A 27,236-nucleotide genomic window follows, 5' to 3' on the forward strand; every position below is an offset into this window, starting at 1 on the left:
GGTCCAGTCACCCCAGACCTTGGTCTCAGTGGTCTTCTGGGACTCAGGAGCAGTGGTGGTCCAGTCACCCCAAACCTCGGTCTTGGTGGTCTCAGTCTCAGTGGTGGTAGTCCAGTCACCCCAGGTCTTCTTCTCCTCGGTGGTGGTGGTGGTGGCGGCCTCAGTGGTGGTAGTCCAGTCGCCCCAGACCTTAGCAGGAGTGGTGGTAGTAGCGGCAGCGGTGGTGGTGGTGGTGGTGGTAGAAGTCCAGTCCAACCAAGGTTGAGCTCCGCCAATGGGGTCAACGGTGCTGTTGCCGAAGGCGCGAGCTGGCAGTCTGGCGGCAGCGGCAGTGCTGGCAGCAGCCAACAGAACGGCGGATGACTTAACCATTTTGAATGTGTTTGGGTGTGTGTTGGGAGTGATTGACAATCGTGCGAGGGAACGAATGGACAAGAGCCTTAGCGAAGGAGCTCTGAACAGTGCAAGCGAGGGGTGATGGACTTTGATTGTGGTAGAAACAAAACTGAGAGTAGGAGGACGGGCGAGCCGTATTTTGTACTCTGTCCGGGAGTTGTACCTCTCATCGCATCCCTTCACATCCGGAGCTGGGGTGGACCACAATGGATTCCTTTGCGAATAGTTCCAAGACCACCATTGTCGCCTGGAGCCGTAGAACCCACCCACGAAGGGCAACCCGAATGCAACTTCAACATCCTCCACACGGCATCGATTCCTGTTCCTGAAAATATGCAGTGGAATATTGTGTCATAGTGGAGAGGTGGCTTGCAGGCCTACTCCTCCGCCACGAGGGAGGTTTAAGCCAGTGGATCAGCACAAGGCTAGCAGAATGCCGGCGTCAAAACCTTTCGTAGCCTTTTCTGCTCAACCTTGCTCGGCGCCTTTAGCAGATAAGCCGATGTCCAGGCAAGAAGTGATCACAGGGAGCCATGCGAACGTGATGATGCTTGACCAAGCCTTGCCAGCCTGATAGCATGACACAGCTCAGCCTACCGATCTGGCGTGCACACGGGCGCACTTGGCGGAATCGACCCGGAAGGTGACATTGGGGAGTGTCCAAGCGCTCCGAGCCCCATGCACAAGAATAGAAGCAATAGTAGATATCGAATGCCCACTGTTTCCGCACAGTAGACTGCAAATTCTTGCTAGTAGAGGATCGCCTACCAGTATAGGACGAGGGTCATGGTAGCGACAATGGAAACGGCACAACTGACAGTTATCGACTCGGTGGATGCTGTGCCGGCAAGCCAGTAACAATTACTAGGAACTATCACAAGTGATCAGCAGCAGTAGAGGCGACAGGCCCAGCTCAGCGCCATCTTGGGCTCGGTTTTCGCCATTCTTTCATTCACCGTTTCGCCTTGAGGTAAGGTGCCCACAGGCAGGGTCCTGGGTAGGGCGACAGATGGGATGAGGTGCTAGGAACCAAACCTTGCGATCAGTGGAAGCGGTTAGAAGAGGGAAGAGGGAAGTGGAAGTGCTTGCAGCTTGCAGTGCTGGAAGCTCTGCGGCCCACAGTTGGACGGGTACCACCAATAGTAGCATTTTCAATTGTTAGCGGCAGACCAAGTGCACACTATTCCATGACTAAGTGCTAGCGCCGCTTGCAGTCGAAGAGCCTCTTGGGCCGATTGCGCCTGGAGCCACCTGCGTTGGGCTGGGAACGGACCACGTCCAAGATGCTAGTGCTACTCGCTCGAGCCACTAGTACTGGTCATGCAGCAGAGAGCGGCAGCTCTGGAGGACCACGACATTCAAGGTCTTGACACTGGCAGAGAATTCGCCGAGCTGCAGTGAGCTGCGTTTTTGGTAAAGCTTAAACCTAGAAATCGACCACTGATGTTGCTGTTCCTGTTAAGACATGTGCGCTAAATCTGAGACATGCTTATGGCCTGCATCTGCATCTTTCTCAACCCACCATCAACAGTCTTGACTGCGCTGCTTGCAGCGAACAACCGACAAGGTTCAACATTACCCGAAGACCTCTGAGAAACCCCAGTGGCGTTCCAACGCCAGCTGCTTGCGGTCGCTTATTGTTGAGTACCAAGTCTCCCCGTCGCCTGCTACTCTGTCTCGCCGGCAACGAGAAATTCACCGCTGTAATCGTGATGTGAGTCCAGTTTGTTGTGCTACAGGACGTCAACCAGACCACTACGTAATGTACGCCAGGCGTCTACGTCGTTGACAGCAATGTCAGCCGTTCAGCTGCCGTCTCTCTGATCACGGAGCACGGGGCCGTGGTCAAAGCAACGCATCCGTCCTCGCCTGTCCTCCACCCCGCAGCGATCCGAAAGCAAGGACCAGCTCAAGGCTCCGGAAATAGTTGGGAAGAAATGAATGGAAGAGGCCATGGGAAGCTGGCACAACCTTCATGCGGACTCTGCTTTCGTTCCTGCATTCTCAGCTGATCAGCCGCAGGCCCGGCTGACCGGCCTGCTTCCTCTGCCTCGTTAGCTTTCGTTGATTAAGGTGGTTGCCCAATCATGGCATTGGGTTTACCTTGTGTAGACCTAGCAACCGGGTCTTTCTATATGGCCTCATTGGTGAAAATATTACGCAAGATGTTCTTGGTTGTGAGTTGCTTACCTTGAGAGATCTGTTCCTTGCCGTCTTCAATTGGTCTGGACGGGCGATGGGTCAGGAAAACTTGAATGCGCCCTGCTTTTGCTCGAGATACTACTAACGCACTCCACGGCGGGGGTCCCGGTCACTTGCAGTCGTGCAAAAACTTGTTCAGCTCTTTCGGGATGTGCGGAACTGGGATATCGTCATTGGCCGACGCCAATCGAACTAGCGGCTTGCCAATCGATAGCACAGTTCACAGCCAAAACATGTGGATGACACTGGCAGTGAAAAAGCCTGATGGAGAACGCCACCGGTGGAGGGGATCAGGCCATCCATGGTGGGCGGCTAACCGTCAATAGTTTCTATGCGAATACTGTCGGAATTTTTGGCGAGGGCGCTTTGCAGGTATCCTGCTGCTTCCCACCACTGATGACTGTAGCATAGTTGTACTACTACAACTGTACAGTGGTGACACCTACCATCGGCTTGAACCGTCGCATTGTGGCCCAGCGGGCGGCTGCGAGCTCTTCCGCTGAGTAGGTTCTCGGAAACGCGGCCATGTCCAGCAAATCCGGCTCACTCTTTTTGGTTCCAGTGCCTGACTACCTAGGTATCAGTAACAGAGAGTCTTCACTCGTCCTGGCCACTATCCGACCCGCTGTCCCAACCAAACTGGTAATACTGCGACAGCTGGCTCAAATCATCGTACAGGCTCTCGCGCTCGTCCAATTGGCAGTACCGAATTGTCGCATCTCTCAGGTGCAGGATCTGGTCCTTCATGCCGGAGGCGCAAACAAGCCCTGCCGAGATATCCAGGCCACCCCGGCTTTCTCGGTTGGTCTCGAAGAGTCCATCTGGGAATGTCTCCAGCAGCGGAAACTGGAGCCCGGTTTGATATCTACGCAGAGGTCAGTACACAGTACAGTGGGCAATAACCGAAGAGCCCACCCGTTGCCGGGTAGGAGCCTAAACAATGAGAAAAACAAGCCAATGTGGACACTCACCTCTCAACGACACTTTCTTCGTCCAATCTTCTACGCAGCCGTTCTTCAGGATCCAGGGTCAAGGGTCGAGAGGCGGAATTCGAGTGCCCGCGCTCGCATTCAACTTGCGCAAACACGTGAGAAGATTGCGACGTTGTTGACCGAGTCGTATGGGAAGAATAATTCATGTCAAAGTCAGTCGGTTCTGGCTGCCCATTACCGCTATTGTCTTCTGTAGACAAAGATCTCCCACTTGATTGCCCAGCGGATGCACCAGTGTTCTGATGATGATCATGGCGTGTGGCATTGGTAATACTTGCCTGGAGTTCGAAGATGTTCTGATGCCCATTGGTGTTCAAGGTATCCTCAAACAGCGGCAATGAGCCTCGTTTATGCCCATTCGCAGTGAGCCTTGTGGGAAGTGTAATCGACTCCAGGCCGGTGCAGAGGAGTGCAGTGGTCACCCAGTCAGAGCTACTCTGGAGGCGAACATACCCCGGGAGCGACGAGGGAGGAGCAGCGAGGCGCACATACACAGAAGCCTGCTGGCCGATTGTGCTGAGGGACCTCACAGTGTTGCAATCTCGTGCCAACTGCTTTTGCTGGGACGCTTTTTAGCCGGCAGTCAGGAGGAAGTACAGATCATGACCTACCCTGCTGACTCTGGATGCGTCTTCGATTCCCCATGTCCACATGCTGATCTTACCGTACTCATCGCGTAAATGTTCGAGGTATTTGGCCGCAAAGCCACCCCAGGCATCATCTGCCCCTGTGAAGACCTGGAAGCCTTGCATATGGTCGCATTCTTCTGTGAATGGTCGAATGTCTCGGTCAAGAAGGTCGAATTCTCGGGTAAGGCTGTCAAAGAGGTCGCTTCCAGCGTGCCAGTTTTCGAACGGCATTAGCTGTGAGTTCAGCTCATACTCATTTACATGGACCATGGATCTGGGATGGAAAAACACCCTGTTGAAGTCCGACCAATACCGGACATCGGAGTCCTGCAGCTGAGACGTGGGGAGCCCGAGGTCGAGTCGCTTCTGGTACTCTGTTGGTTCAATGGCGGGCTCTTGTTGCGTCGAGGTCGCACCGTCCCTACTGCCGGTCAGCGGAGGGCGCTTTTGCTTGCGAGTTTTTCCATACCACAGCCCGCGCACAACCTCACCAGAGTCATGCTGGTTGTCATACAGGGCATTGAATTTACGTAGAGTGCCAAATCCCCCTTTCAGATCGTAGATGATGGTGCGCGGAGTGAAGGTCTCTACACCACCGACTCCCAGACCAGGGCGGAAATGGACATCATGATCCACCAGCGGTTCTTCATGCTCCGAGTATGTGAAGTAAGATTCCTGATAGCACAGGCATGTCAACGCCTCTGAGCTCAGCTAGAAATCTTACAGCGACAATGTTACCTGAGTATTCCAAAAATGGGTGGCGAGATAGTTACTCTTTTGGCCCAATTGAATGGTCACGATTTCGTGCATCGTGGTATCATCTTCCCATTCACGCGCTGTTCTGTTTGCGCCTGAGCCGTTCTGATGTGTTTCCTAGACCCCCCTCGGGTTATCTGTACGGCAGCAAGTAAAATGACTGGCACAGTAGGTACTCAACCGATGCTTGTTTGATCGGCGATGCGACTATCAGATGAAGATTCCATTTCAATGTTTTCTTGGCGACGCTTCAATAATTTATATTCCCGCAGAGCAACGAAATGGAACAGAAGGCCTGACGATCACAACTCCCTGTCTACATACCTAGGTAGGTGGGCATGTGGTCGGCGGGCTCCAGATCACTACACCATTCTCCCAAAGAACTGTTCATATATATTCTTCCTCCGTAAACTTCCCCACAGTTCCAGTGATGATATGGTGAACTTTGAGGCGCTCAATGGCCCATCAATTACACAACACTCTTACGAGCCGGTAGCTACTATCCTACGTCCTGATGCTCAAAACAGTGCATGCCTCGAGCTTGTTTCGCCCTCGCAAGGACCTCTTCATCGCAAGTGCGAGCTTCAATTTCCCTGTGCACGGCAAAACGCTGCGGATGCTTGGGGAGAAAACGCTTTGGTCAGAGCTAAGTTTGTGCCATCCTGTATGGGCGTGTACTGCACATGTCCAGCACGTCATAGAGAGATGGATAATGGGCAGTAGACGCCTATAAGTGTGAGTATATTTCACATTATCATTCTTAGCCACCGTGGATTGTGTTGGGCTTCTCTGCCTGGACGGAGTAGCGAGATAGTCGCTGTCGGCGCGGGCACGAATTCGCAAGTCTGACCGCCAGAGAACTCACTAATTACCGAAAATCACCTTCATTTGAGAATCTCCGCCGTCCTTGTTGTTGTCGTCGTCGCCATTCAAGTTGGGGGGGGGGTGGTACTGATAGTAGTCGAAGTTGGAATCCATTAACGCTGCTTTAGAAACCGCTAGGTTGTACCATAAAAGCGGCATGAATCTGTTCATCTGTCGCATGCTAGTATTCGGCCACGATAACCAAAGGCCCGGAATGCCCAACTGTCTTCGAGTCTGCCGTAAGGAGCAGACAAGTTGAGATGCCCCTGTTGGCGTTACACATTTGGAGTGTGCCATGTGCATGAATGTTCAGGATGTGACGCCTGCAGCTATCTCATCATGGCCTGTATTTCCTTCAATACGGATCCAACCATGGCTGAGGGGCATCTACTTCGTACTGATCCTCGCCGGTCTTGCTTCAATAGCGGCCGTGCAGGCTCAGACACCAGGGCAGCTTGCAGCCCTGAGAAAGGAAGCTGAAGACCTCTTCTATCATGGTTACGAAAATTATATGCTCCATGCATTCCCGGAAGACGAGCTACGCCCAATATCCTGCCGCCCTCTGACACGCGACCGTGACAACCCGGCACATATTGAAGTCAACGATCCTCTAGGGAACTACTCTCTTACCCTCATCGATAGTCTGTCGACTTTGGCGATTTTAGCCTCAAACCCTTCCAGTCCTGGTGACAACAAGCCTTTGCGACTTTTCCAGAACGGTGTCCGCGATCTGGTTGAGCAGTACGGTGATGGCACCGATAGGCCATCAGGGCAGGGGTTAAGAGCCAGAGGATTCGACCTGGACAGCAAGGTACAAGTCTTTGAGACAGCAATACGTGGCTTGGGTGGCTTACTGAGTGCTCATCTGTTTGCTGTCGGGGATCTGCCTATTCGTGGATACAAACCTCGGGAAGAGCAGGCGTGTTACGCCCGGGCGTGGGACAAGAATCACAAAGATGGCACTGGCAAGGGAATCCGGTGGGCCAATGGGTTTGAATATGACGGACAGCTGCTCAGACTGGCATATGACTTGGGGAGTAGACTCATACCTGCTTTTTGGTCGCCTACAGGGATACCGTACCCGCGTGTCAATCTCCGTCATGGCATCCCCTTTTATGTCAATTCTCCTTTTAATGCGCAGTCACGTCACAGTGAGGATGATCCCCAGACGACTCCACCTGAGATCACTGAAACCTGTAGTGCCGGGGCGGGCAGTCTGGTATTGGAGTTTACCGTTCTGAGCAGGTTGACTGGAGATTTCCGCTTCGAAGATCTGGCCAAGAGGGCATTTTGGGCAATCTGGGCGAGAAGAAGCAATATCGATCTTGTTGGGTCCGGGATCGATGCTGAGACGGGTAACTGGATGGGAACCTGGACCGGCATCGGCGCAGGCGTCGACAGCTTCTTTGAATATGCTCTGAAATCACACGTCCTCTTGTCTAGGGAAGCTTATCCTTTGAATGAAAGTCGGGTGAGCCCTGAAAAAGACCCGAGATCTCTCTTCATGCTGCCCTCTGCTGAGGAGCACAGCCCCCAAGCGTTCCTCAATGCCTGGAACGCCGCACATGCCGCAATACAGAGACATCTATACCGTGGCCAGGACTATCAACACCCTCATTACATTCAAGCCGATCTTGTCACCGGCGCAGCGAGGGGTTTTTGGATGGATGCACTTAGTGCATACTACCCGGGGCTTCTCACTCTTGCTGGCCATGTACAGGAAGCCATGGAAACCCATCTCTTACAGACGGCCCTCTGGACACGGTTTTCTGCATTGCCGGAGCGATGGAACCTGGTCACTGGTGGCATTGAGGGCGGCCTAGGCTGGTGGGTCGGTCGACCTGAGTTTATTGAATCGACCTATTATCTCTATCGTGCAACGGAAGATCCCTGGTACTTCTATGTTGGAGAGATGGTGCTCCGAGACATCAAGCGTCGATGTTGGACAATGTGCGGATGGGCCAGCATTCAGAACGTGCTGACGGGTGAGAAGACGGATCGAATGGAGAGTTTCTTTCTGGGAGAGACGGCCAAATATCTTTTTCTGCTGTTTGATCCTACACATCCTCTCAATCATTTGGATGAGCCATTTGTCTTCACCACGGAAGGACATCCCTTGGTCATTCCCCGGAGCGTCGGTGATGGAAAGAGTCGTGGGAAGCCGTCATCGCAGACTCCTCTTGCGGAGGAGGCTACTTGTCCCGTCAAGGCCGAGCCTGTTCCGTTCACCATCTCCAACGTTGCTGCAAGGCCAGACGTGTACCATGCAGCGAGTCTCGCAAGGCTCCATTTAATGCCGACGAGAGACACCGTCGAGTCGGTCTTTGGCGAATATGCCGCCGACCATCCGAGTATCACTTTATCGGATATCAACTCGCCCTCTAACTACACCTATTTTCCCTGGACCCTCCCGCCGGAGTTGGTGCCTTGCAATGCCACTACCTCGATTATTCCCACCAGACCGACTCTCGATATTTCATTTCCAGCTTTCCCAAACCCTGGCCAGCCGGCCCCACCGCTTCAGCGGGTGAAAGAGGGCATCCTGATCAACTTTATCGGAGGGCTACGGCTGGGACTTGTGCAGGATACACCCGTGTTATACGAAGATGGCATATACGACGGTTTCCGAATCCAAACTATCAACCAAATTCCCCTCGGGAAGGACGAGAAGGTCTTCCTCGCGCGAGAAACTGGAAAGGATGTGCTCATTCCCTCTGACCCCAACTTCACGAGAGTGCGGGATCCCGTCATGCTCAACATCGTGATCGAGCTGAGTGGTTCTACAGAGGGCGGCAGCGATACTGAATCAGACCAAGGAAGGCTGAACTCTTCATCTGAAGAAGAAGCTCTTGTCATCGATGTGCCAGAACTCGATGATCCCATGGCCGATGGAGCCGTCAAAGCCGCATGGAACGCCATCGTGGCGCAAATTTCGAGTCTTTTGAGAGACCGGCCGCAATTCGTCGATACCGCCTGGCCATTTTCAACCGCATTCTCCCTCCCCTCCAGTACCCCAGCTCCCACGCACAACAGCATGCGCACGTTGGGTTCCTATTTTGTCGAACAGCAACATAGTCATAATCCACGCTACCAGCTCCAAGCAGTCACCCCGACAGGTCCGGGAGCCGCTCCATTACCCGACTGGCCTGAAGTCTCGACCATAATCCCGCTGGGAGCTTCAGTGCATGCTGCGCAGCAGATGCCATGGACCAAGGTCTACGCGACAGACGAGCTGTGCGACCATAAACTCCCGCTCAGCGTGGTCAGGAGCCATCAAGTCCTTGTCGTCAAGAGAGGCGGGTGTAACTTTAGCCGCAAGCTACAGAATATCCCGTCCTTCTCGCCGTCCGCGCAATCTCTTCAATTGGTGGTTGTCGTGTCGTATGGAAACAGCAATGCTGACGATGGCGCCACGGGCGATGACCAATACTCTAAAGACTCGCATCAGCACCAACACCATGGTGGTGACGGCGATAACGGCGACCAAGAAGAAGCCTTGCCCAGACCGTACCTCCATGAACCTCAACTCACGCCAGCGGGGCTTCCGCGCCGCAATCCGATTCCTATGGTCCTCGTTGGCGGTGGCGACAAGGTCTACGATGCTTTGACTCGTAGGACCATCGGCGTCGGCATCAAGAGACGATATCATGTGGAAACTCGGGGTGTTAGAATCGCAAACCTCCACATCGTTTAGGGTCCAGCACCCAGGTAAACTATCCGCGCTAGTATCGATCACCATTTTCCGCTGCCGATGACAAGACGGGAAAAATATGATGCTGTACTAGTACACTGATGGGCTGTGTAACACTACAATGCTTCTTGGGAATGAATGAGATTCGATAAAATTTGTATACATCTGGAGGCCAATGCTAGTATTACTATAAATGTATAATTTGACTCATACTTGGATTATAACTACCATCTCCCCCTCCAGGTCTTCTCCCAAGCCATCTCTTCCTCCTCTGCACGCCGCAGGGCGCGCCTCCACTCCCTCTCCATCCTCCTGGCCAGCTCTTCGGGCCTTTCTGCGTTTCCATCTGCTGTGGCGGTCGTAGGACTATCGCAGCCTCGGAGGCCAATGAAACGACCGAAGCGACGGCGTTTCGTTTCGAGATCAACTCCACTGACTGTTGTGGTTGTGTTGTTGTTCTCCGCGTCAGAGTCAGGACCCGAAAGAATGGCGTTGCCGTTAGCATCAGCAGATTCAGAATCCAAGCTCGTCCAAGCGGGGATCCAAGCAGGGTACATGAACGTTTCGTCGACGGGCGGGTCGACCTGATGGTACCAGCGGGCGAGGTCGTCGAGCTGCTCGTGCGTCAGGAGATGGTACTGCAGCAGCGTGGTGGGAAAGACCGGGTGCGCCAGCCCCGAAGAGACTGATATTAGCGGCACCAGCGGCGCGCGCAGGTGCTTCACGCTGTGCATGTATTGGATGCGGTTGCGCAGAGTTGTCGGCGAGTACTCTTCAGTACCACTTGGACGGACGACGACATGGTATTTGGGCGGTGGGGGCAGGCGGCACCGCACATGCGCCGCACCGCCGCGCCGCGACGAGCATAGCTTTTTGCGAATCGGTGACCGTGATGATCGTGGAGGAGAGGGTGAGGACCCTGCTGTTGCTGTTGTGGCGGTCCCGATTGGACTCGGCATGCGGGCTCGGACGAGCTGTCTTTTGGAAGGGGTTCGATAGGTGGAGGTGGAGGTGGACCGGTTTGCCAGGTCGGTCCTGTGTGTTGCTGCCGCTGCCGGTGCGGTCGTCCGCGGTCTCCTCGGCGATGATGTCGGAGAAGTCCAGTCCACAAGAGTTGTCGTGTCGGAGAATGGCGAGGATGGTACTCTATCGTCGCCGCTCGAGGCCATGGGCATGGTCATCATCTGGGTTCGGGAAAGGTCGGCGCCGCTGGCGGTTCGCCGCATGCCCGTCCATGTGGTGTTCACTCGCAGAGGCAATGTCATCCGAGAACTTCTCATGGCCATCCGGCTTTGTCGGCCGTCTTCGCAAATGCCGGCGGGCTGGAAACGGAATTCGTCAACCCTCTGGTCACCAGTGCGTGCTAGCGCAAAGGACCACGTCTGTGTTGGCGAGCTGACGGGACTGCTCAGGCTGTTGCGTCGGCAGATCGAGCCGTTTGAATCACTACCGTTGACGGCCGGACTTTCTTCGTGCACAGGACTCAGGATCGAGTCAATTTGCTGCATGGCAGATGTGGCTACCAATTGAGGCACCGGTTCGACAAGACGACGTAGATGCTGCCCAGGACTGGTGGTGTTGGGCGAACAGGGTGACGGAGGCGGGAGAGTCGGCGATGTGGGAGTGGACGGCATCATGTTGCAACTGGTGGTCTTCTCGTGATTGATTGACTGCTTGCTTGCTTGCTCGGGTAGCTGGGATGCGATGAGTTTCGAACAGTGGTACGCTGGCCTACGAAAGTAAGAAATGTCACCGGAATCCCTGATCAGACGAACGTCTGGCTAGAAGTTGAGCTGATTGATTCTGTGTGTTTGCGGCCGTGGGGATCTTTGAATCTCCCAAGGCCCCCCTGCCTTCCACAGATTGAGAACAATGAATCATGACTGCGAAATAGAATGCCATAGTCGATGCCGATGTTTCTTTGTGCAGTGCTATATCTGGCGCTGCGGTCCTCTTTTGTCTCTGATTGCGGCCTCTGGACTCGTCCTTTGTTGAAAATATAGCAACGTAGGAGGTATGACAAAGCCGGATCTTTGGCACGCGAGTAATGTCTGTAGCATCATGTCGAGTCACAGGAGGGATTGCGAAAGAATCTCGATCTGCTTACCGCTGTGGGTAAGCAAAGACACAGTTATCCGCCTACCTGGCAGGTGTATGAGACTAGGAATCTTTCTCAGCTTTCATGAGAAGCTGATTGCCTAAGGAGACCGTTCTCGCAGTGGTTCTGCGATACACGTGGCTGGAATGTTGCTTCGCTAAGGAGGCGACCGTGCGTTTTCAGTTCATTGTTCTCAAGTCTTTGGTCGGGTTCGTCACGCGCATTCCATTTCGTGCAGTAATTGGAGGGCCAGTGCTCCCAGGTTCAACTGTATTGGTGCCTCAAGGCGTGGATAATGTCCTAAGAACTAGCAGCGTCCTTGCAAATCGTAGTTCCATAGATATGCATAGTCAAGAAAACACGGTCGTTCAGTGCCGGCGAGAGTCTCTTTACCAGCAACGATAGCGCAGCACCTCCTACCGTAAGAGTGTCCATCAGACATGAATGGGGAAACAACACCTGTCCAGGCAGAAGTAAATGCTGCAGCAGCGATTTCTACCACGGCTGCTCTTCCGTCAAAATCAAGTATGGCCGCAGAGCTCGCCACTATGCTTTCAAGTCGGATAAGTCATGAGAGAACGGCTGTGCCTTCTTCTTGTATTTTCCTACCACGAACTTGAACAGCATCAGCGTCAGCGTCAGCGACATCCCGTGCGGCTCACCAAGGTCTCTGGCATCGAGCACAGAGGTTGACTTTCTTGCGGGAGTCTGAGTGCGGTGTCGTTCAAGTTGTCTCTTGGGCTGACTAATCGTGTGTCCCGCACGTTGCCAATCATACCGCAGGCAGTCAAGATCTCGATTGCCCTGTGCCAGGAGTACACTGTTATATTTTTTTACCACCGTTTGTCCGTCCAGCTTCTTTGGCGCTGGGCTTTGTCAATCCATTTCTCTACAAACTGCGTCTGGAGCTGAGCCATGATACCGTTCTTTCCGACGATGTCACGGTGGCGTACAATGAAGCTCCTATTCGAGTTGGTCCATCCCCGAGCCCAACGCCGGCCTAATCCCGAAGCCATCAAGGAGCAAGTAGTGCATACGCCCATGTATCAAATCCCCAGGTATCAAGCACTACAGGCATAAGATTGACTGGGCAAAAAGTCCAGGGCTTAAGAGGAAACCTGAGATGCAGGGTTCAGCTACGTTTTCATCGACAACCTCCCCTGCCAGCTCGTACTAATAGCTCTTCGAGATTGCTTCTTCGAGCTGTGTGTGGGCGGGCGAATCACAGGCGCACTGACCCGCTGTCAAAGATGAAGACCATGGATTAGGTCCTCTATACGGATGGATAAGCCTGAGTTTGGTCCTGGTCGTGGTTACCGATCAAGATCAGGTCCTTGATAGCCGAGCACGCGAGACACCGCACCCCGGTGCTGTTAAGAACACGCACAGTGACCGATGGTGCCAACTGAAAGCTTCAGCTTCAGCTTGGCGAGCCTCATCACGGGAAGCTACTGCAGAATTACGTTGTATGTCGCTTCAAAGGGGCCGTGTCTACCGGGTTGGAATTTTCACCATTCACTGAGTCAAGATGCCCAGCATTTGGTGCTGGGGGATTATTCCTGAGGGGTTGGACACCAAAGGGCTCCCTAAGCTCCCCAAGCCCGCCAAGCGACCTGATGGGCAATGACCTGGAGAAGGCTGACAGCAAAGCGGGAGAGGCTAGAGGCGACGATCTGGGGTTTAGCGTTGAGCGATCAACCTTCCGCCATGTTCTCATTCCTCCCCTTATGGTCCGCTCTTTTTGAAGCTTCTATTGCGTAGCGCTCTGGGCAAAGAAGCAAAAATCTACTCACAGTCAAAAAAGCCGACGTAGAACACACAACAAAATGAAGCTCGAGACGGGTTCTGGCCAGACACACGACCGGCCTGACAACCCCAACAGTCCATGTCTCTGGTCGCCCCGGACACTTGGCTTCCAAGCTGGAGCAAGCTGCATTTCATGTAACGGTGGCTCAGGTCAACTCCACATACAGTACGACCTCGGTCAATGCACACCGCAAGACGTTCAGAGGACATCTGGCTACACCAATGCACAATATGAGCCACAGTATACCCTTCTCGAGGCTCCGACCACGGTCTAGCAGTGTTACAACAACCTGCTGGAGGCATACCTCGTCTTAAGCAGTCCTAGCCGATCACAGAAGCTCCAACAGTCCTAAAGCATAGGTCATACTACCCCGCAGGACAGATGAAAGCGTGAAAGCGTCATGCTGAGGGAAAACTTTACTGACGACCCCCCCAGAAGCAAAGATCATTTGCTGGTGGATCCCGCTGGTTGAACGGCGAAACCGCGCACGGGCTAGAACAGGCTAACCTTCGAGTCTTCAGCTTTAGGGCCGACCAGGCCCATGCCTCGAAGCAACATCCCTGTAGGGCGCATCAGCCCAGGGAGCCTGCTCAATCAGAATGCGTGCGTATGGGCTGGATTAAGCACTTACCTTGCAAAGTGCTTAGCAGCTCTTAAGTGGCGACTAAGGAGAGTCAAGACCAGACAAGGATGAGCGGTTGAATGAAGACTAAAGCCCAGCCGTCAAGAAAAAGGCAAGCACCCCGTCGTCATCGACCGACGTCAAACTACAGACGTTGTAACGCTGATTTGGAGGCGAGCAGTCTGATCGCCCTCGGCTTGCCATTGTCGTCGACACCGTGAGACCTAGTCTCTTGTCCGGGCTTTCACTTGCTCCGAGAAACCGATTGTGAGTCCACGAGACGTGTACTTCGACGTGGATTGTCTCCAGCGTAAGATCCACCACGTCCTACCATCTCGTACACTGACACCCCATGGGGACGCTTTGCTCTGAACGGGGGCCTGAAATTGCCCAGGATCTCCTGTTATCATCCAGGATATAGTCTTCAAGAGTGGAGGTCCGTGATCATCACATAGAAGGCCTGTGGAAGACTCCCACGCTGCTTGCAATGATGGTCGACTCCGCACTGGAAGCTTTGCCTTTGAGAGATGTTCGCCTCACCTTGATAAATGTCGGTCGGGTCCGCACATTGTGGTTCGGATCTGTGTTCGCACAGAAGCATCTTTTCAAGCACAGAGAGGCTTGGGCTCCCCACGTGTAAACAAAATGGCCTCCCAAGACCAACATATTTCACGCAATCAAGAAGACATGTAGGCGACTGGTTGCTCTTCGTGCCTCTGACCGTTCGCTGACTTGCTTTCCTCCAGCGATGCGAACGAGAAGTATGTGGATGAAAAGCACCCAGCACAACATATCGACTTGCAAAACAGCGCCGCAGCGAAGTATGGCCTAGCGACCTCCTTTATATGGAATGCGCCATAGCTAATGGCCGCAGAATCAAAAATCCTCTGGCACATCTGACCAACGAGGAGGTAATCAAGGATGTGCAGGACTTTACGAGGACCAGCGGGATGGAGGACCTGACGCCCATGATAGTGAAGGGAGCACTTGTGGCGAAAGATCCTCCAGCATTCGAAACCGTCCCGGGTTTGACCGAGGATGAAAAGGAAGCCATCAGAAACGAGGTGTTGCACAAATGGAGGCAGCCCAAGGCGCTTTACTTCACCATCATCCTTTGCTCCATTGGCGCAGCCGTGCAAGGTTGGGATCAGACCGGCTCCAACGGTGCCAATCTTTCGTTCCCAGACGCTCTAGGTATCCCAATCTCGGACACGTTGGCTGATGGATCGCCAAATCCCCACGCCTCTCGAAACCAATGGTACCAAGGACTAGTCAACGCTGGCCCCTACATTGCTTCCGCTTTCCTGTGAGATGCTACCCCGAGTTCTGTTGTAGGCACCTCTTTGCTAATCTGGAGCAGTGGCTGCTGGTGCTCTGATCCCCTAAACAACTTCTTTGGCCGTCGCGGAACAATCTTCGTTTCCGCCGTTTTCTGTTTCTTAACTCCAATTGGCAGTGCCGTTGCCCAGAGTGAGTTCAACGCGAGTGCTCCTTGCATTGTGGGATGCGCTGACCAACCTTGATAGCCTGGGAACAATTGCTGGTCACCCGACTCTTGCTTGGTATTGGTATGGGTTGTAAAGGCTCGACTGTTCCCATCTTCAGCGCCGAAAATGCCCCGGCCGCTGTGCGAGGAGGCCTGGTCATGTGTTGGCAAATGTGGACGGCTTTCGGTATTTTCTTAGGCACTTGCGCCAACCTTGCCGTGGAAGACACGGGCAAGATCTCGTGGCGACTTCAATTTGGGTCTGCCTTCATTCCGGCTGTGCCCCTTCTGGTCGGAATCTACTTCTGTCCAGGTAAGGCCCCTTCTATATTGTGCAACACGGTCCGGCACAGTCTTTCTGAGCTCTACTGACTCGTGCCACCCTTCATTTCAGAATCACCCCGTTGGTATATCAAGAAGGGCATGTATACCAAGGCGTTCAAGTCTCTCAAGAGACTTCGCAACACTGAACTCCAGGCCGCGCGCGACTTGTATTACATCTATGCTCAACTGCGTATGGAAGCCGCTTTAGTCAACAAACAAAGCAACTATATCACTCGCTTCATTCAACTGTTCACCATCCCGAGAGTTCGGCGTGCCACGTTGGCCTCTTTCACTGTCATGATCGCCCAGCAGATGTGCGGAAGTAAGTCAAGATAACCCTCTTCCTCTTCTGCGACGGTTTCAACTCAGAATATTGACCTGCATCTCCAGTAAACATTATCGCGTTCTACAGTTCCACTGTCTTCTCCGAGGCTGGAGCCTCCGACACAAACTCGCTCCTGGCCTCTTGGGGCTTTGGTCTGGTGAACTTCGTGTTTGCGTGGCCAGCCATCTGGACCATTGACACCTTTGGTCGTCGCTCTCTCCTGCTGTTCACCTTCCCACAGATGGCTTGGACGTTGCTTGCCGCCGGCTTATGCTACTTGATACCGGAATCGAGCTCGGCTCACTTGGGTTTGGTGGCCTTGTTCATCTATCTGGTAAGAAAGAAAAATCACAGTTCTGCCTCTCGCCCTCATCTATCAAACCGCACGCTTGAGCACTTTTGTTTCATACTGACTTGAAAACAATAGTTTGCCGCATTCTACTCCCCGGGCGAAGGCCCAGTCCCTTTCACGTACTCGGCCGAAGTCTTCCCACTCTCCCATCGTGAGGTTGGTATGGCCTGGGCCGTAGCGACATGCCTGTTCTGGGCCGCCGTGCTTTCCATCACTTTCCCGCGCATGCTTGCCGCCATGACTCCCACGGGAGCGTTCGGATTCTATGCCGGCTTGAACATTTGCGCCTTGGTCATGATCTTCCTGTGGCTCCCGGAGACCAAACAGCGCACGCTGGTACGTAATATTTTCTCTTGTTCTCGCCTCTCTGTGCAAGATGGGAAGGATATTCGTTGGTGGAAACCGGGTCCTTCTCATATAGGAGGGATTGTGAAACCCAACACACCCAACAGAAGAGCTTTACGTTCGTTGACCACGTGCTAACATGTTGCCCCTACAGGAGGAACTCGATTATATCTTCGCCATCCCCACTAGAACGTTCATGAAGCACCAGGTCGGCACCGTCCTGCCATGGTGGATCAAGACGACCATCTTCCGCCGCAAGATCGGCCCATGTCCGGCTCTGTGGTCGTTCGACGGCCATGTCGACAACGACAAGGAGTTTGTCGAGACGATTCGACGACAAAGCATGGCCATGGCCGGTGGACGCCGTCGAAGCAGCATTGCGGATAGGATTGTCAACAGATTCTGAGCTGGGATATTCGCAGAAACTGCTAGGTCGAAAGAGTGACAGAGATCGCAAGATCGAATGATGCAATCGGCGGTGATGCGGATGTCGTTGTAAAGATGAAGGTAGTCGTTACAACCGCGATTCAGACAATGTTTTGCGGATTGCGACCGACTATTTGGCTGGAGACGTGAAGCGAATGGTAGTTTTTATGCAGCAGCTTTTGTCACACAATGGCGGCTGTCTCTAATGACTTGCCACTTGGTGGGAGTTGTACGTCGGGATTGGACATGTGATGGAATAGCCCGAAAAGGGGCCTCAACCGGCAAGAATGGGTAGAAGAGGAGATAGGAGATAGGCGATCAAGAGGGAGGAGGCTAGCTGTTTAGTTTAGTATAGTTCGCATGAGACGACGAGACGATTGAGCTTCAAACCACATGATTGAATTGACAGAATGATTTCTTTACAACTAGGCAAGCCTGAAGTCCGGAGGAGGATGCCCCCAGAATGCATTCATTGGCTATGAAGTTTATCAATCCATCGAAGAGTTGTCTTAGCTATAGATAGATATATGAGGGCAGGGCGTATGTACCTGAGATACGAGAACGACTCCGACGTACTTCCCCTGTCGTCTCGAAAGGGGGTCAACGTCACCAAATCCCATCCAACAGAACAAAGCCGGCGGCCCAAACACATATTAGTAGGAGACAATTCATGGTACCAACGGCAGCGGCTGCTGCAGCACCACTTTTGAACCTTTCCATCGTCGGCACTTGCGAAGGCACACTGACAGCATCGACCTTGTTTAGTTCGGCCAGGTCCTGGGATTCATTCCTACTCAGGCCCAGAGAGTAATTTGTGGCGCGGAAAAGTACTTCGTCAGGGGAGGCGTGGTAGGTCTCGGTGCCGAACTGGACGGTGCCCAGATACAAGTCGGCGGGCATGAAGTCGAATTGCCACAGGTAGTGGACGAGAGGGGAGAAGTCGGTGGAGCTGGCGTTGCCAGTAGTGGTCAGGTTGGTTTCGGCGAGCCAGGAGAAGACGGTTTGGTTTTGGTCGTTTGTGCCGTGGAAGAGGAAGCTGGAAAAGAGCAAAATGTATTTGTCAATCTTCGGTCGCAGAGATTGAGGTTGAGGTTGTACAGGGGTGTTTGGTTTGGGGGGTTTAGGTCTTACAATCTCGTATCTCCAACAACGAACTGGTCTTTATCGGGACTCGAACTATCAATGCCCACTGGGTAAACGTCGTATGAATACGATAGCCACACCATGATTTCGTACTGTGGCAGGTCTGACGTCGCTTGGCTGGCGGTGGCGTCTAAGAACATGTCTAGCGCCACATTGTACTGTACGTCGTCGTCGTCGAGGGCTTGTAGTCGTTCTTGGGCCGTGTCATTGATGGCCGATGATACGTTGACGGCCCAGGTCCCTTGGAAGTCGATTGCTGCTAGTTCTTTGATGGATAACGGGTATAGTGATGAGTCGAGCTTGAAGTGTGGATATGCGTGTACCTTGTCGGAGTTGTTGGTCCATCGCCAGGTTGCGTCGAATGCTGTTCCGTTGTTCTTGACCTGTGGAATACCAACACCAAGGGTTAGAAAACGGAAATACCGTGGGCTTAACGGAAAGACAGTCGGAGGACAGGTAAAAGTCGCCTGGGCTAGTCGATGCATCCTGACACAGCCTTGCTTTGCCAACAGTCCATGTCCATAACTGTCTCCAAGACCAACTGTGATGTGTATGTAGAGGCAGGAGTGGTAGCAGACCTACCGTGATGCATGAATATCCCGAACCATCATTGCCCCATGGGTTATTGTAGACTGAACGGTAGTACACATAATGTCAGACAGACTTCCCGGTGATGTAGTAGCCGGAGACATGTCTTCTTGTCTCGGCGTACTTACAGACATATGGCAGCGTGGTGGAATTGTAGTAACTCGAATCGCCCGAGTTGCCGCATTTCGTCACTGAGTCGGCAGTAACTGTGAGGATGAGGCAGGATATAGCTGCCAGTCCTAGCCAAGTAGAGCTTATCCGCTTCATGGCCAGAAGGAGGCCGGAGGAAAGCCAGCAGGATGGGGTTCTTTGAAAACTGAGGACGGAGAATAGACTTACTGTAAGTCGCCTGCTAGAGGTTTTGAAGCACAATTTGTGTGCCGCTACAAAATAACGTCAGTCCGAGTCCAGAACGTTTGGATTCCATTTTTGATCAACATTCGACTGATCTTGAGATCGCCTGCACGGTTCAGTATGAGACGTCAAAGGCACACTAGAATCTTGTCAATTGCATGTGCTTTCTAGATCCGTCATGGCGAGTCCGAATCTGAAGGTAACGGGTGGACCACGATTGGTGGTCATCGTGGTCGGTGCGCAATAATAGCGACAATCCGATCGAGCGAATGGACCATCTACAGTACCCAAGAGATTTTCAGATCTTTCAACTCGTCGTCATTACGAGAGCGATCATTGTGCTCTGATTCGTCTGAGCTGACATCTTTGATGGACGGCTCCCGGCCTGTAGGGAGGCCATGTTCGCTATCTTATCGGCTGCTTCAGCTCTGGTCAAGAACTTGTGTTCAAAGCGGCCTTCAGCCCTAGGTCTGGATGCATTTTTCACAGGCGCTTGATAAGCTCAGAAATCTCAAGGCTCCTAGAGCAAGCATGTCTCACAGATCCTTGAAGAACGGAGTACTACAGGCGGAGATGTAATGCCTGGGATGAAAGAATGAAGACGTTGAAGAAGACGTGCGTCGATGTGCGTCTTCGACCCCCAGCAAATACTGCACGCCACAACAACATCAACTGCAAGGCCTGCAAATCTTCTCAATCCTGCAAAGAGGCACCTCAATGATCATCCGTCCCTTCCTTCGATGATTTGTAAAATATTGTTCATCCTCCATGGCAGGAGATATGTCTGGAGCAGAGACTTTACACAGATCTTTATCGTTTACCTCGTGTGAGGTAGGTTTTGTTGAGAGAGAGATGCTAATCCGGCGTAGTCCCTTTCACTGTGAACGGACTGAGCGACCGAGATCAGATACCATCGGCGAGCAACTTGAACACATTGCTGTGAAGCAGTCAGCTACGACGAATAACTCCAATCTGGACCTCCATGCTGGTGGCAGTCCAGCTCACTGCCTTTGCGTCTGTCGCTGCTTCGCCGGTTCTGCACTGCCCTCGCTACAACTGCTTCCGCCTAGGTGGACAAGGTCACCTCGAGGAATACCCAGGTCTAGGTACAGTACAGTATCCTGGCCATATTTTCAGGGAAACAGTAGCTGGTGCAAACTGCCATTCACGGGGTACATCTCGAGGTCAGCCTTTCCAAGGCGCATTGGATTTGTCCTCCACTGAAAGCAGTTGGACCCACGCAGTGTTTCGAGTGAAGGGCATCCATCGAAGCAGTGGCTCTAACCTACACCGCCTGTACACAGTCATGTTCACAGTTGCCTTGGTGCGCTCCGCGTCTTCACTCCAGATAAATATTTAAGTCCTTCTCCTCTCTCAGTCTGTTCTTCTCCTTCTCCCCTTTTATCCCTTGTCAAGCTTGAACAACCCCGATCATCCGAAGCTTCCCAGGACGTCTTATCAAATCGCAAGCCCCTGCCTCACTACAACGTTTCAAGCTTCCTGGATTTTGCCAAGGCCATGGCCAAAGCCAAAGCGAGTCCGCCGGAGCATGGCGAGAATCCCTGCAGCGAAAATGGTGTAATGTGCATGCAGAGAACGGTGGCACCGGAGCCTTCAAAGGCATCGCCTTTCCTTCTGCTGCCTGCAGAGATCAGACTGCAGATATACAGCTACTTCCTCCTTCCTCCTCCCAAGAGTCCTGATGAGTTGACCACACATGTGAAGGATCATGAGAATGCTGATGGAAAGGGAGAATATGGATCTGCGGATGTGGACAGAAACGAGGAGGTGGGAAATGACGGTAATATAACGACACTGGAAACCCGAATCCTTTTCAAAACCCGGAGAAGCCTTACGCTTGTCTGCCGCGAGATTGCCAAGGAGTGGGTGCCACTGTTCTTTCGCTCATCGACCATCGACGTGGACCCAGTAAAGGAGGACTTGGAGAATTGGCTGGCGGAAGACATGCCCATGCCCCGTGCTCGCCACGGCAAAGGTCTCAGAGAGTTTGAGACCAAATTCCTGCGGACTCTCGACGTGTCTAAGCTCCACAACGTCAGAAGACTGACGTGCAACGCCTATATCTGGTACATTAATTGCAATTATGTGGCGACAAGCAGACCATCATCCGTCAGTCTCGCGCGGATCCGAAGCTTCGGCGAGGTCCTCGACCGGTACAAAGATGCAATGCAATCTCTAGCCGAGGTGGTCATTTTTGATTGTCGCGAGGGGCTCTTACCGGGTATGGATGACTTAGAGGTCAGCAAGCCTGACACTGTGCGCGGAATAAACAACGACGATGCACGAAGCATCTGGACGGCCACAAACGACCGACGCACATGGGACAAAATCGTCGACGAGTTGCAGAGTGGCAAGTGTGCCCTGTTCCGGGGCTGGAAAGTCAACAAACACGTCAGCTTGATCAAACAGCCCATAGAGAACTTCTTTCAAAACGACCCGACCTTTTCCCACGAGGGGCACCAGGGGGATTTTCGTTTCTTGGTCATCGCTGTTCAAGTAACCTTCCGCAAGATGGGCGACACGCACTCCGAACAGATTGGATCCACGGAAATGATGACTGTGTCCTATGCTGCGAACTACGATTAACCTGATTGCTGACATTCTGGCATTTAACAGGCATTTGGTAGCAATTGGGCCACAACCTTGGAATCCAACACCAACGATACGGCAACTCAATCGATCAACAAGGAATTTCGCAGAGACATATCAATGGAAAGATCGGCATAGGAGCGCAACAGCAGCCGGTATGCTGTTGTTCAGATGTTGGTAAAACATATGCATGATTGTACGAGTACTATGGAAGCAAGTTGTGTATATGAGTACTAGGGATATTGTTTTCTATGGGATGGGACGTGTCCTGTCTATGGACCGTATGTTTTTTCTTGTCAAGAGTACAGCGATCAGCACTTGAGAACTGAAAAGTAAATAGTAAAAAAGGATTTGTTGGAAGTGATGTCGTTTTTTGCTCTACCAAAAGCATCCATCATCGGACAAGAGTAGTAGTATGCCTGCAAAGTACAATGTATATTAAAACAGTTGAATGAGATATGTACCGTTCGTCGGTGATTAAGTCACATGCGATGATTGTAAACACCAAGACGGCGGCGGCCCTTGCCTTTGATCGACTATCACTCGGGACACTACGACTGTTGTGTTGCTGGGCACTACTGGCACTGGCATGTCTTACAAGACGTCAATCTGTTGATCGTTGATTGATCGGGTAGTTGATCATCAAGGAGATCAAAATAGTGTCAAAGAATCCTCTGGCAGTGAGGACAAAGACAAGCACGTGCAAGTGTGCAACCGAATGCGGATGTACACGTCTGAATCCCTAAGTTTGAGCTGGCCAGAGCACAGAACAGGAAAATCAAAAGAGATCGCATAATTAGATCGAAAAAGACTACGAGAAGAGTTTAATGGTTTTAAAATATATTTTGGATTTTTTTTGGAGTCTGCGATCAGGTCAGTCAATCAGTCAGTCCCAATACTGCTCTGTAAATGAGAACTGTGAGGCGCTTCCAGCGAATGTCTGTGGAAAACAATGAATCCCGAGCACATCAACGGGCACAAGCCGATCACTCCCCAAACCCACTCTTTTGTTTTCAAAGTAAAAGTGCACAGAGAAACAAAGAATAAATTTGACAAACCCCCCAATGTCTGACGTCCTGAGCCGCATCCATCTGCCTCCACACTCAAGTTGGCGTTGGAAGTGCGGAAAGGATGGGAGGTTTACTGCAGATTGCTGCTTGCTGAGTTTGGTCGTGAGAAATTCCGGCGGGCCATAAGAATGCATTTTTTTCTTCTCTTCATTGTTTTCATCTTCTTCTTCGCACGCTATGCAGTAAGAAATCAATTGAATTTAATGATGGCCCGAAGAGCTGCACATGTGCCAGCTGCAAAGATACACTGTAGAGCTCGGTCCACGGGCAGGAGAATGGAAAATGGTCGTCATTGTCGTCGTCGTAACAAGAAAGACTTTCATGATTGGGAGTCCAAGTGCTCTCCTTATCCACCACCCTCTGTTCTGAATATCCTCGGTCGTGTCCAGACGACTGCGAGTGGTCTTGTTGACAGCTTCCATCGGTCAAGCTGTAGTGGGACGAAATGGTGATAGCCACCGTGGGCTTGTCGCATCCAGGCGGCTGGAAACGGGTGGTTGATGATAGAGCCCAAGAAGAAGAGTGTCATACAGATGGGTTGCATGATCTGTGGGCTGATTGTCACCAGAGCCCTTTGGTCGCTGCGAAGCGGTGGATGCATTCGGTAAAGAATGGCAGGTAGGTTTCATCCTTTCGCCATTTCCATCAGTTGTGTGGAATTGATCAACCACAACCTTTGTGTTCCTCGCCATCAAAGATTTGGCGCAGGATTGCCCTCTTTTTCAAGGTCAAGCAATGGAAGGACTGGCGTGGCTGCACAGCACATTGTGCAACTAGGTAGAGATGCATCTGCTTCTTTTCCAGGGGTTCCTGTTCTGTGAAGACAAATTCAGGGCGTGTGGAGTCCTCGGCAAACGAATGATGCTGGACTCTGGTTGGCAACTTATTTAGAGCGCCTGCTTTCCTCTTGTCTCGATCGGAAGACAAGCCATCGCAATGAAAGAAGCCAAGATAAGTGCACCCGAGACGTAAATTGGGATTTTGGGATCCGCCGTGGAGCCGTGGATTGCGACGATCGGTGCACATAGACCTGCCAGGCGGTTGAAGAAGGAAGCAATTCCGGTTCCGGTTCCACGGTTCGGGGCAGGGAAGGTTTCTGGCGTGTACGCGTACAAAACGCCATACATGATGTTTTGGAAGAAGGCAACCAGACAGCTGAATGCCAGTTGGAAGCTGGAGTCGGTCGAAGTGGTGAACAGGAAAAGGAAGATGCCGGTAAGCATGGTGGAAATCGCCATTGTGCCCTTTCGTCCAATGTACTTGATGTCAACGGTGTAACAGGCAATGATACTGCCAGGGCATCCAACAATGGAGGTGATGGCATAGTTGCGGTAGACGATGCTGGTCGGAGTGGGCGGAGCGTTCGGGTCGACCGAAGTCAAATACTGGGGTAAAAAGGCCTATTGCTATGAGTTAGAAGGCGATCACAGAAAAGCGGAAAAGGGAGAGAGCATACATTGAACAGCGGATAACCCATTCCGATGGCAGCCCACATACCCCACAAGAGGGCGGTATTGATACCGAGTCTCTTGTAAGCGAACAGTGGCTTGATTCGGTGGGTGGAGAACTTCTCAGCTTGCCGCTTGACGATTTGCAGGACGGTCAATTTTTCGGCCTCGGTCTCTTGATGGTGACCGCCAATCTCGTTCAAAATGTCCTCGGTAAGCCAGGTCTTGGTCTTGTTGTTGTATGCGAGAGCATGAACAACCGTGACGGCTTCCCGCTGACGACCTCGGGAGAGAAGGAACTTGGGTGACTCGAACAGGTGGAAGAGGAAGAATCGGCAGACGAACCTGGGAAAGAAATTAGACTCGGCTTCAAAACAGAAGAACGGTCCAAACCTTACATGAAGAATGTAAAGCAGCCCATGGTATAGTTCAGGTACCGCCATCCCATATTGCTGCTCTTAGTGCAACATGCCACTCCATCGGCTACGGCACTGCAGGCCGGTAGATCCGACGCACAGGAGAAGTTCGGCAGGAACCCCCAAGCGATCAAACTGCCAAGTAGCTGACCAAAGGGCCAAAAAACTGACAACATAGTCAACATGTTCCCGGAGGCAAATGGAAGAAACTCGAGAAAAAGAGCTCCATCAACAGGAAGATTGCCTAAACAGTCAGCCAGACGCGTACAATCAATATGACAGAACCCAAAACTCACCGCCTACACCGCAACCAAGAGCACTGAAGAGAGCGCAGGCTTGAATCCAGGTGCCGGTACCGCCAACTGCAATTCCAAACACAGAGGTGAGGAAAAGAGTCAAGTTAAAAGCCAAGCGTCTGCCAACAATGTCGCTCATGGTACCCCAGAAGGCAGCGCCGCAGCACAAACCGGTGAACAAAGCGAGAGTGGTATATCGCACATTGGTCTCACTGACACCATACTCAGCACTCAGGGATGGAAGGGTCAATGCCACGCCTTGAAGCCACAGGTTATCGGCCAGCCATCCAAAACCACAGAGGACGAAGAGTTTCCACTGGTACTGGCCCATGCCAATATCCTGGATGGCCTTGTTGACAACCTTGGCTTTTCGATCGTAGGCAGAATCATGGCCAGATGCGGCAACATCAGCCTCGATCTCAGCACGAAGGGCTTCTACTGTCCAGCCATCCTTTCGGCGGCCGTCCCCAGCAGCTCCCTTTTCGGCCGTCTCGGTCTGCTGATTGTTTACGGTAGAGTCGTTCGCGGAAGATGCAATGGAATTTCGTCTCTTGTTGGCGGCCAGCACACTAGGATGACGAGGCGCATCGCTGAGGGGCACTACCACTTCTTCGAAATCGATCAAGTCGTAACTTTTGAACGGATTCAAGAACGGCATGATGGCGGCGTCGCTTCGGGGCTCGAATGTCGCTTTCGGGCCGGTGTATGTGGCGACGCAGCGTGTGCTTTGGGCGAGGTGATGTTTTGTTGCTCAGGGGCGTGACGGCTCCAAGATATCAATGCCAGGACACCAAGGAAACAAATCACATAAGCAATCTGAAGGACCGGACTGGGAAGACAGAGTTGGTTGAACCAGAGTCGGTATTTGGCTATCAAGCAGGCGACTTGTTGAATCGTAAAGGAAGGAGAGACAAGAGAGGTGTTGCAATGGGACTTGTCTGGGTCTAGCATAGAATATATTCAGTTGACTGCTCACGAGCCACGCTTCGCTTCTTAGCTGGCGGTAACAGCAAATAGCCAGAGGAGTCTGGTGCAAAGATTTTCCTTTCGCCGCTCATTTGTCTTGTGATAGGTGTACATACCCAGGTACCTAACGCAGGCACGGTAAACGAGCTCCACAGAAAGTCACCATGTGGAATACCACGACCCGATACCCAGACAAGGCTCACGTCGTATGAGCGTCTCCAGACGAAGGCCAGGATAGTAATTTGCACGAGCCTTGGAGTCCTGATCCTTCCGGTACTAGTGTGGGAATGACGAAAAGGCGTCCGGGATCTTTGCGGCAGCGAGGCTGAGAACTCCCGGCTATTGGTGTAGCGCACAGACGGACTCGTGGAGGCTGTAAAAGGCCTTCACCTAATTCAATGTATGACACACGCCCAGACAAAGCCTTGTAACTGTACAACGGTAGACTGGCAAGCCCCTCTGGCCCCCAAAAGGCCCGAGGCACCAAACAGGGCTCGGTCGCCGCAAACCCGGGCACGCGGTGGGCAGAGGATGGGGACGGCGGAATCTCGTTGGCGAATCTGGTAGGTAAGATGCTTTCCTTGGCCAGTGAATCGTCGAGATTCAAGGCTTCAAGGCTCCAAGGTGCCAATAGACTCCAGAGGCTCCAGCGCCCGCTTCAGCCAATGTCGCCATTGCGCAGCACGAGTTGTGGGCTTTTTTTCTCCTGGCGGCTGTCAGGCCTGTGTGCCACCCGAATCTGCCGAACGATGTCCAGCGTGGTGCCGTACCCGAGGCGGCGACAAGCCCTTGAGGGACCCTGTACCAGATTCGCGGATGCTGGCCATCGAGTAGTGGTTGTGTCAATGCTGTTCATGTTCAAGTTTTCGAGAACCATGATAGATGGATGTGCCACACAGCTGAAGTGAGCGGACGGAATTTTCACCTGTAACCCACGCACGCAACCTGCGCCTGTGCTTGCGCGTGTGCTCTCTCCCTTAGCTAAGGTATTATTACGCTACTCCTCCAACCCCCCCCGCGCCCCCCCTCC

General features: G+C 52.6%; 9 protein-coding genes across 9 annotated transcripts in view; 3 read left to right on the forward strand and 6 right to left on the reverse strand.

Moving 5' to 3' along the window:
• Window positions 1-1,442, reverse strand: part of HMPREF1120_02460 (uncharacterized protein) — a 2,525-nt gene extending 1,083 nt beyond the window's left edge. Inside the window, exon 1 of the mRNA XM_009156503.1 lies at window positions 19-1,442. Within this exon, the coding sequence (XP_009154751.1) occupies window positions 19-372 (354 nt within the window). The 5' untranslated portion in view covers window positions 373-1,442. The remainder of the gene's footprint in view (window positions 1-18) is intronic.
• A 1,402-nt stretch (window positions 1,443-2,844) lies between these two features.
• HMPREF1120_02461 (uncharacterized protein) lies at window positions 2,845-5,318 on the reverse strand. Its single transcript, XM_009156504.1, has 5 exons — window positions 4,958-5,318; window positions 4,689-4,894; window positions 4,202-4,640; window positions 3,570-4,150; window positions 2,845-3,463 (listed from the first exon to the last, which is right to left on the reverse strand). Exons 1-5 carry the CDS (start codon window positions 5,027-5,029, stop codon window positions 3,196-3,198), a joined length of 1,566 nt encoding a protein of 521 aa, XP_009154752.1. The 5' UTR covers window positions 5,030-5,318; the 3' UTR covers window positions 2,845-3,195.
• Window positions 5,319-6,134: 816 nt separating this feature from the next.
• HMPREF1120_02462 (mannosyl-oligosaccharide alpha-1,2-mannosidase) lies at window positions 6,135-9,533 on the forward strand (the record flags this gene model as incomplete). Its single annotated transcript, XM_009156505.1, has 1 exon — window positions 6,135-9,533. One exon carries the CDS (start codon window positions 6,135-6,137, stop codon window positions 9,531-9,533), a length of 3,399 nt encoding a protein of 1,132 aa, XP_009154753.1.
• A 127-nt stretch (window positions 9,534-9,660) lies between these two features.
• On the reverse strand, window positions 9,661-12,981 carry HMPREF1120_02463 (uncharacterized protein). Its single transcript, XM_009156506.1, has 2 exons — window positions 12,291-12,981; window positions 9,661-12,243 (listed from the first exon to the last, which is right to left on the reverse strand). Exon 2 carries the CDS (start codon window positions 11,165-11,167, stop codon window positions 9,755-9,757), a length of 1,413 nt encoding a protein of 470 aa, XP_009154754.1. The 5' UTR covers window positions 11,168-12,243; window positions 12,291-12,981; the 3' UTR covers window positions 9,661-9,754.
• Window positions 12,982-13,122: 141 nt separating this feature from the next.
• Window positions 13,123-13,821, reverse strand: HMPREF1120_02464 (uncharacterized protein). The gene has a single exon (XM_009156507.1). It carries the CDS (start codon window positions 13,735-13,737, stop codon window positions 13,414-13,416), a length of 324 nt encoding a protein of 107 aa, XP_009154755.1. The 5' UTR covers window positions 13,738-13,821; the 3' UTR covers window positions 13,123-13,413.
• Window positions 13,822-14,902: 1,081 nt separating this feature from the next.
• On the forward strand, window positions 14,903-17,295 carry HMPREF1120_02465 (MFS transporter, SP family, sugar:H+ symporter; the record flags this gene model as incomplete). The annotated part of the gene is made up of 7 exons (XM_009156508.1): window positions 14,903-15,363; window positions 15,418-15,527; window positions 15,584-15,856; window positions 15,938-16,189; window positions 16,258-16,526; window positions 16,620-16,880; window positions 17,044-17,295. The coding sequence occupies 7 exons, from the start codon at window positions 14,903-14,905 to the stop codon at window positions 17,293-17,295; spliced, it is 1,878 nt and encodes a 625-aa protein (XP_009154756.1).
• Window positions 17,296-17,719: 424 nt separating this feature from the next.
• On the reverse strand, window positions 17,720-19,976 carry HMPREF1120_02466 (uncharacterized protein). The gene is made up of 4 exons (XM_009156509.1): window positions 19,175-19,976; window positions 19,041-19,090; window positions 18,447-18,841; window positions 17,720-18,351 (listed from the first exon to the last, which is right to left on the reverse strand). Exons 1-4 carry the CDS (start codon window positions 19,311-19,313, stop codon window positions 17,922-17,924), a joined length of 1,014 nt encoding a protein of 337 aa, XP_009154757.1. The 5' UTR covers window positions 19,314-19,976; the 3' UTR covers window positions 17,720-17,921.
• Window positions 19,977-20,918: 942 nt separating this feature from the next.
• Window positions 20,919-22,007, forward strand: HMPREF1120_02467 (uncharacterized protein; the record flags this gene model as incomplete). Its single annotated transcript, XM_009156510.1, has 1 exon — window positions 20,919-22,007. The coding sequence occupies one exon, from the start codon at window positions 20,919-20,921 to the stop codon at window positions 22,005-22,007; it is 1,089 nt and encodes a 362-aa protein (XP_009154758.1).
• An 826-nt stretch (window positions 22,008-22,833) lies between these two features.
• On the reverse strand, window positions 22,834-27,236 carry HMPREF1120_02468 (MFS transporter, metabolite:H+ symporter). Its single transcript, XM_009156511.1, has 4 exons — window positions 25,241-27,236; window positions 24,927-25,188; window positions 24,537-24,873; window positions 22,834-24,480 (listed from the first exon to the last, which is right to left on the reverse strand). Exons 1-4 carry the CDS (start codon window positions 25,896-25,898, stop codon window positions 23,968-23,970), a joined length of 1,770 nt encoding a protein of 589 aa, XP_009154759.1. The 5' UTR covers window positions 25,899-27,236; the 3' UTR covers window positions 22,834-23,967.

The sequence above is a fragment of the Exophiala dermatitidis genome, assembly GCF_000230625.1.
Source record: "Exophiala dermatitidis NIH/UT8656 unplaced genomic scaffold supercont1.2, whole genome shotgun sequence".
NCBI classification, from domain to species: domain Eukaryota; kingdom Fungi; phylum Ascomycota; class Eurotiomycetes; order Chaetothyriales; family Herpotrichiellaceae; genus Exophiala; species Exophiala dermatitidis.

Excerpts from the sequence above, each read along its gene's own strand:
- HMPREF1120_02461 (XM_009156504.1), bottom strand. The coding sequence starts at position 5,029 with ATGCACGAAATCGTGACCATTCAATTGGGCCAAAAGAGTAACTATCTC. Across the intron at positions 4,895-4,957 it reads CCCATTTTTGGAATACTCAG|GAATCTTACTTCACATACTC; the intron begins GTAACATTGTCG and ends CTGTGCTATCAG. Across the intron at positions 4,151-4,201 it reads ACGCATCCAGAGTCAGCAGG|CAAAAGCAGTTGGCACGAGA; the intron begins GTAGGTCATGAT and ends AAAGCGTCCCAG.
- HMPREF1120_02463 (XM_009156506.1), bottom strand. The coding sequence starts at position 11,167 with ATGATGCCGTCCACTCCCACATCGCCGACTCTCCCGCCTCCGTCACCC.
- HMPREF1120_02464 (XM_009156507.1), bottom strand. The coding sequence starts at position 13,737 with ATGCCTCCAGCAGGTTGTTGTAACACTGCTAGACCGTGGTCGGAGCCT.
- HMPREF1120_02466 (XM_009156509.1), bottom strand. The coding sequence starts at position 19,313 with ATGAAGCGGATAAGCTCTACTTGGCTAGGACTGGCAGCTATATCCTGC. Across the intron at positions 18,842-19,040 it reads CGGGATATTCATGCATCACG|GTCAAGAACAACGGAACAGC; the intron begins GTAGGTCTGCTA and ends GGTATTCCACAG. Across the intron at positions 18,352-18,446 it reads GTTGTTGGAGATACGAGATT|CTTCCTCTTCCACGGCACAA; the intron begins GTAAGACCTAAA and ends GCTCTTTTCCAG.
- HMPREF1120_02468 (XM_009156511.1), bottom strand. The coding sequence starts at position 25,898 with ATGCCGTTCTTGAATCCGTTCAAAAGTTACGACTTGATCGATTTCGAA. Across the intron at positions 24,874-24,926 it reads GGCTGCTTTACATTCTTCAT|GTTCGTCTGCCGATTCTTCC; the intron begins GTAAGGTTTGGA and ends TTTCTTTCCCAG. Across the intron at positions 24,481-24,536 it reads TGGGTTATCCGCTGTTCAAT|GCCTTTTTACCCCAGTATTT; the intron begins GTATGCTCTCTC and ends TCATAGCAATAG.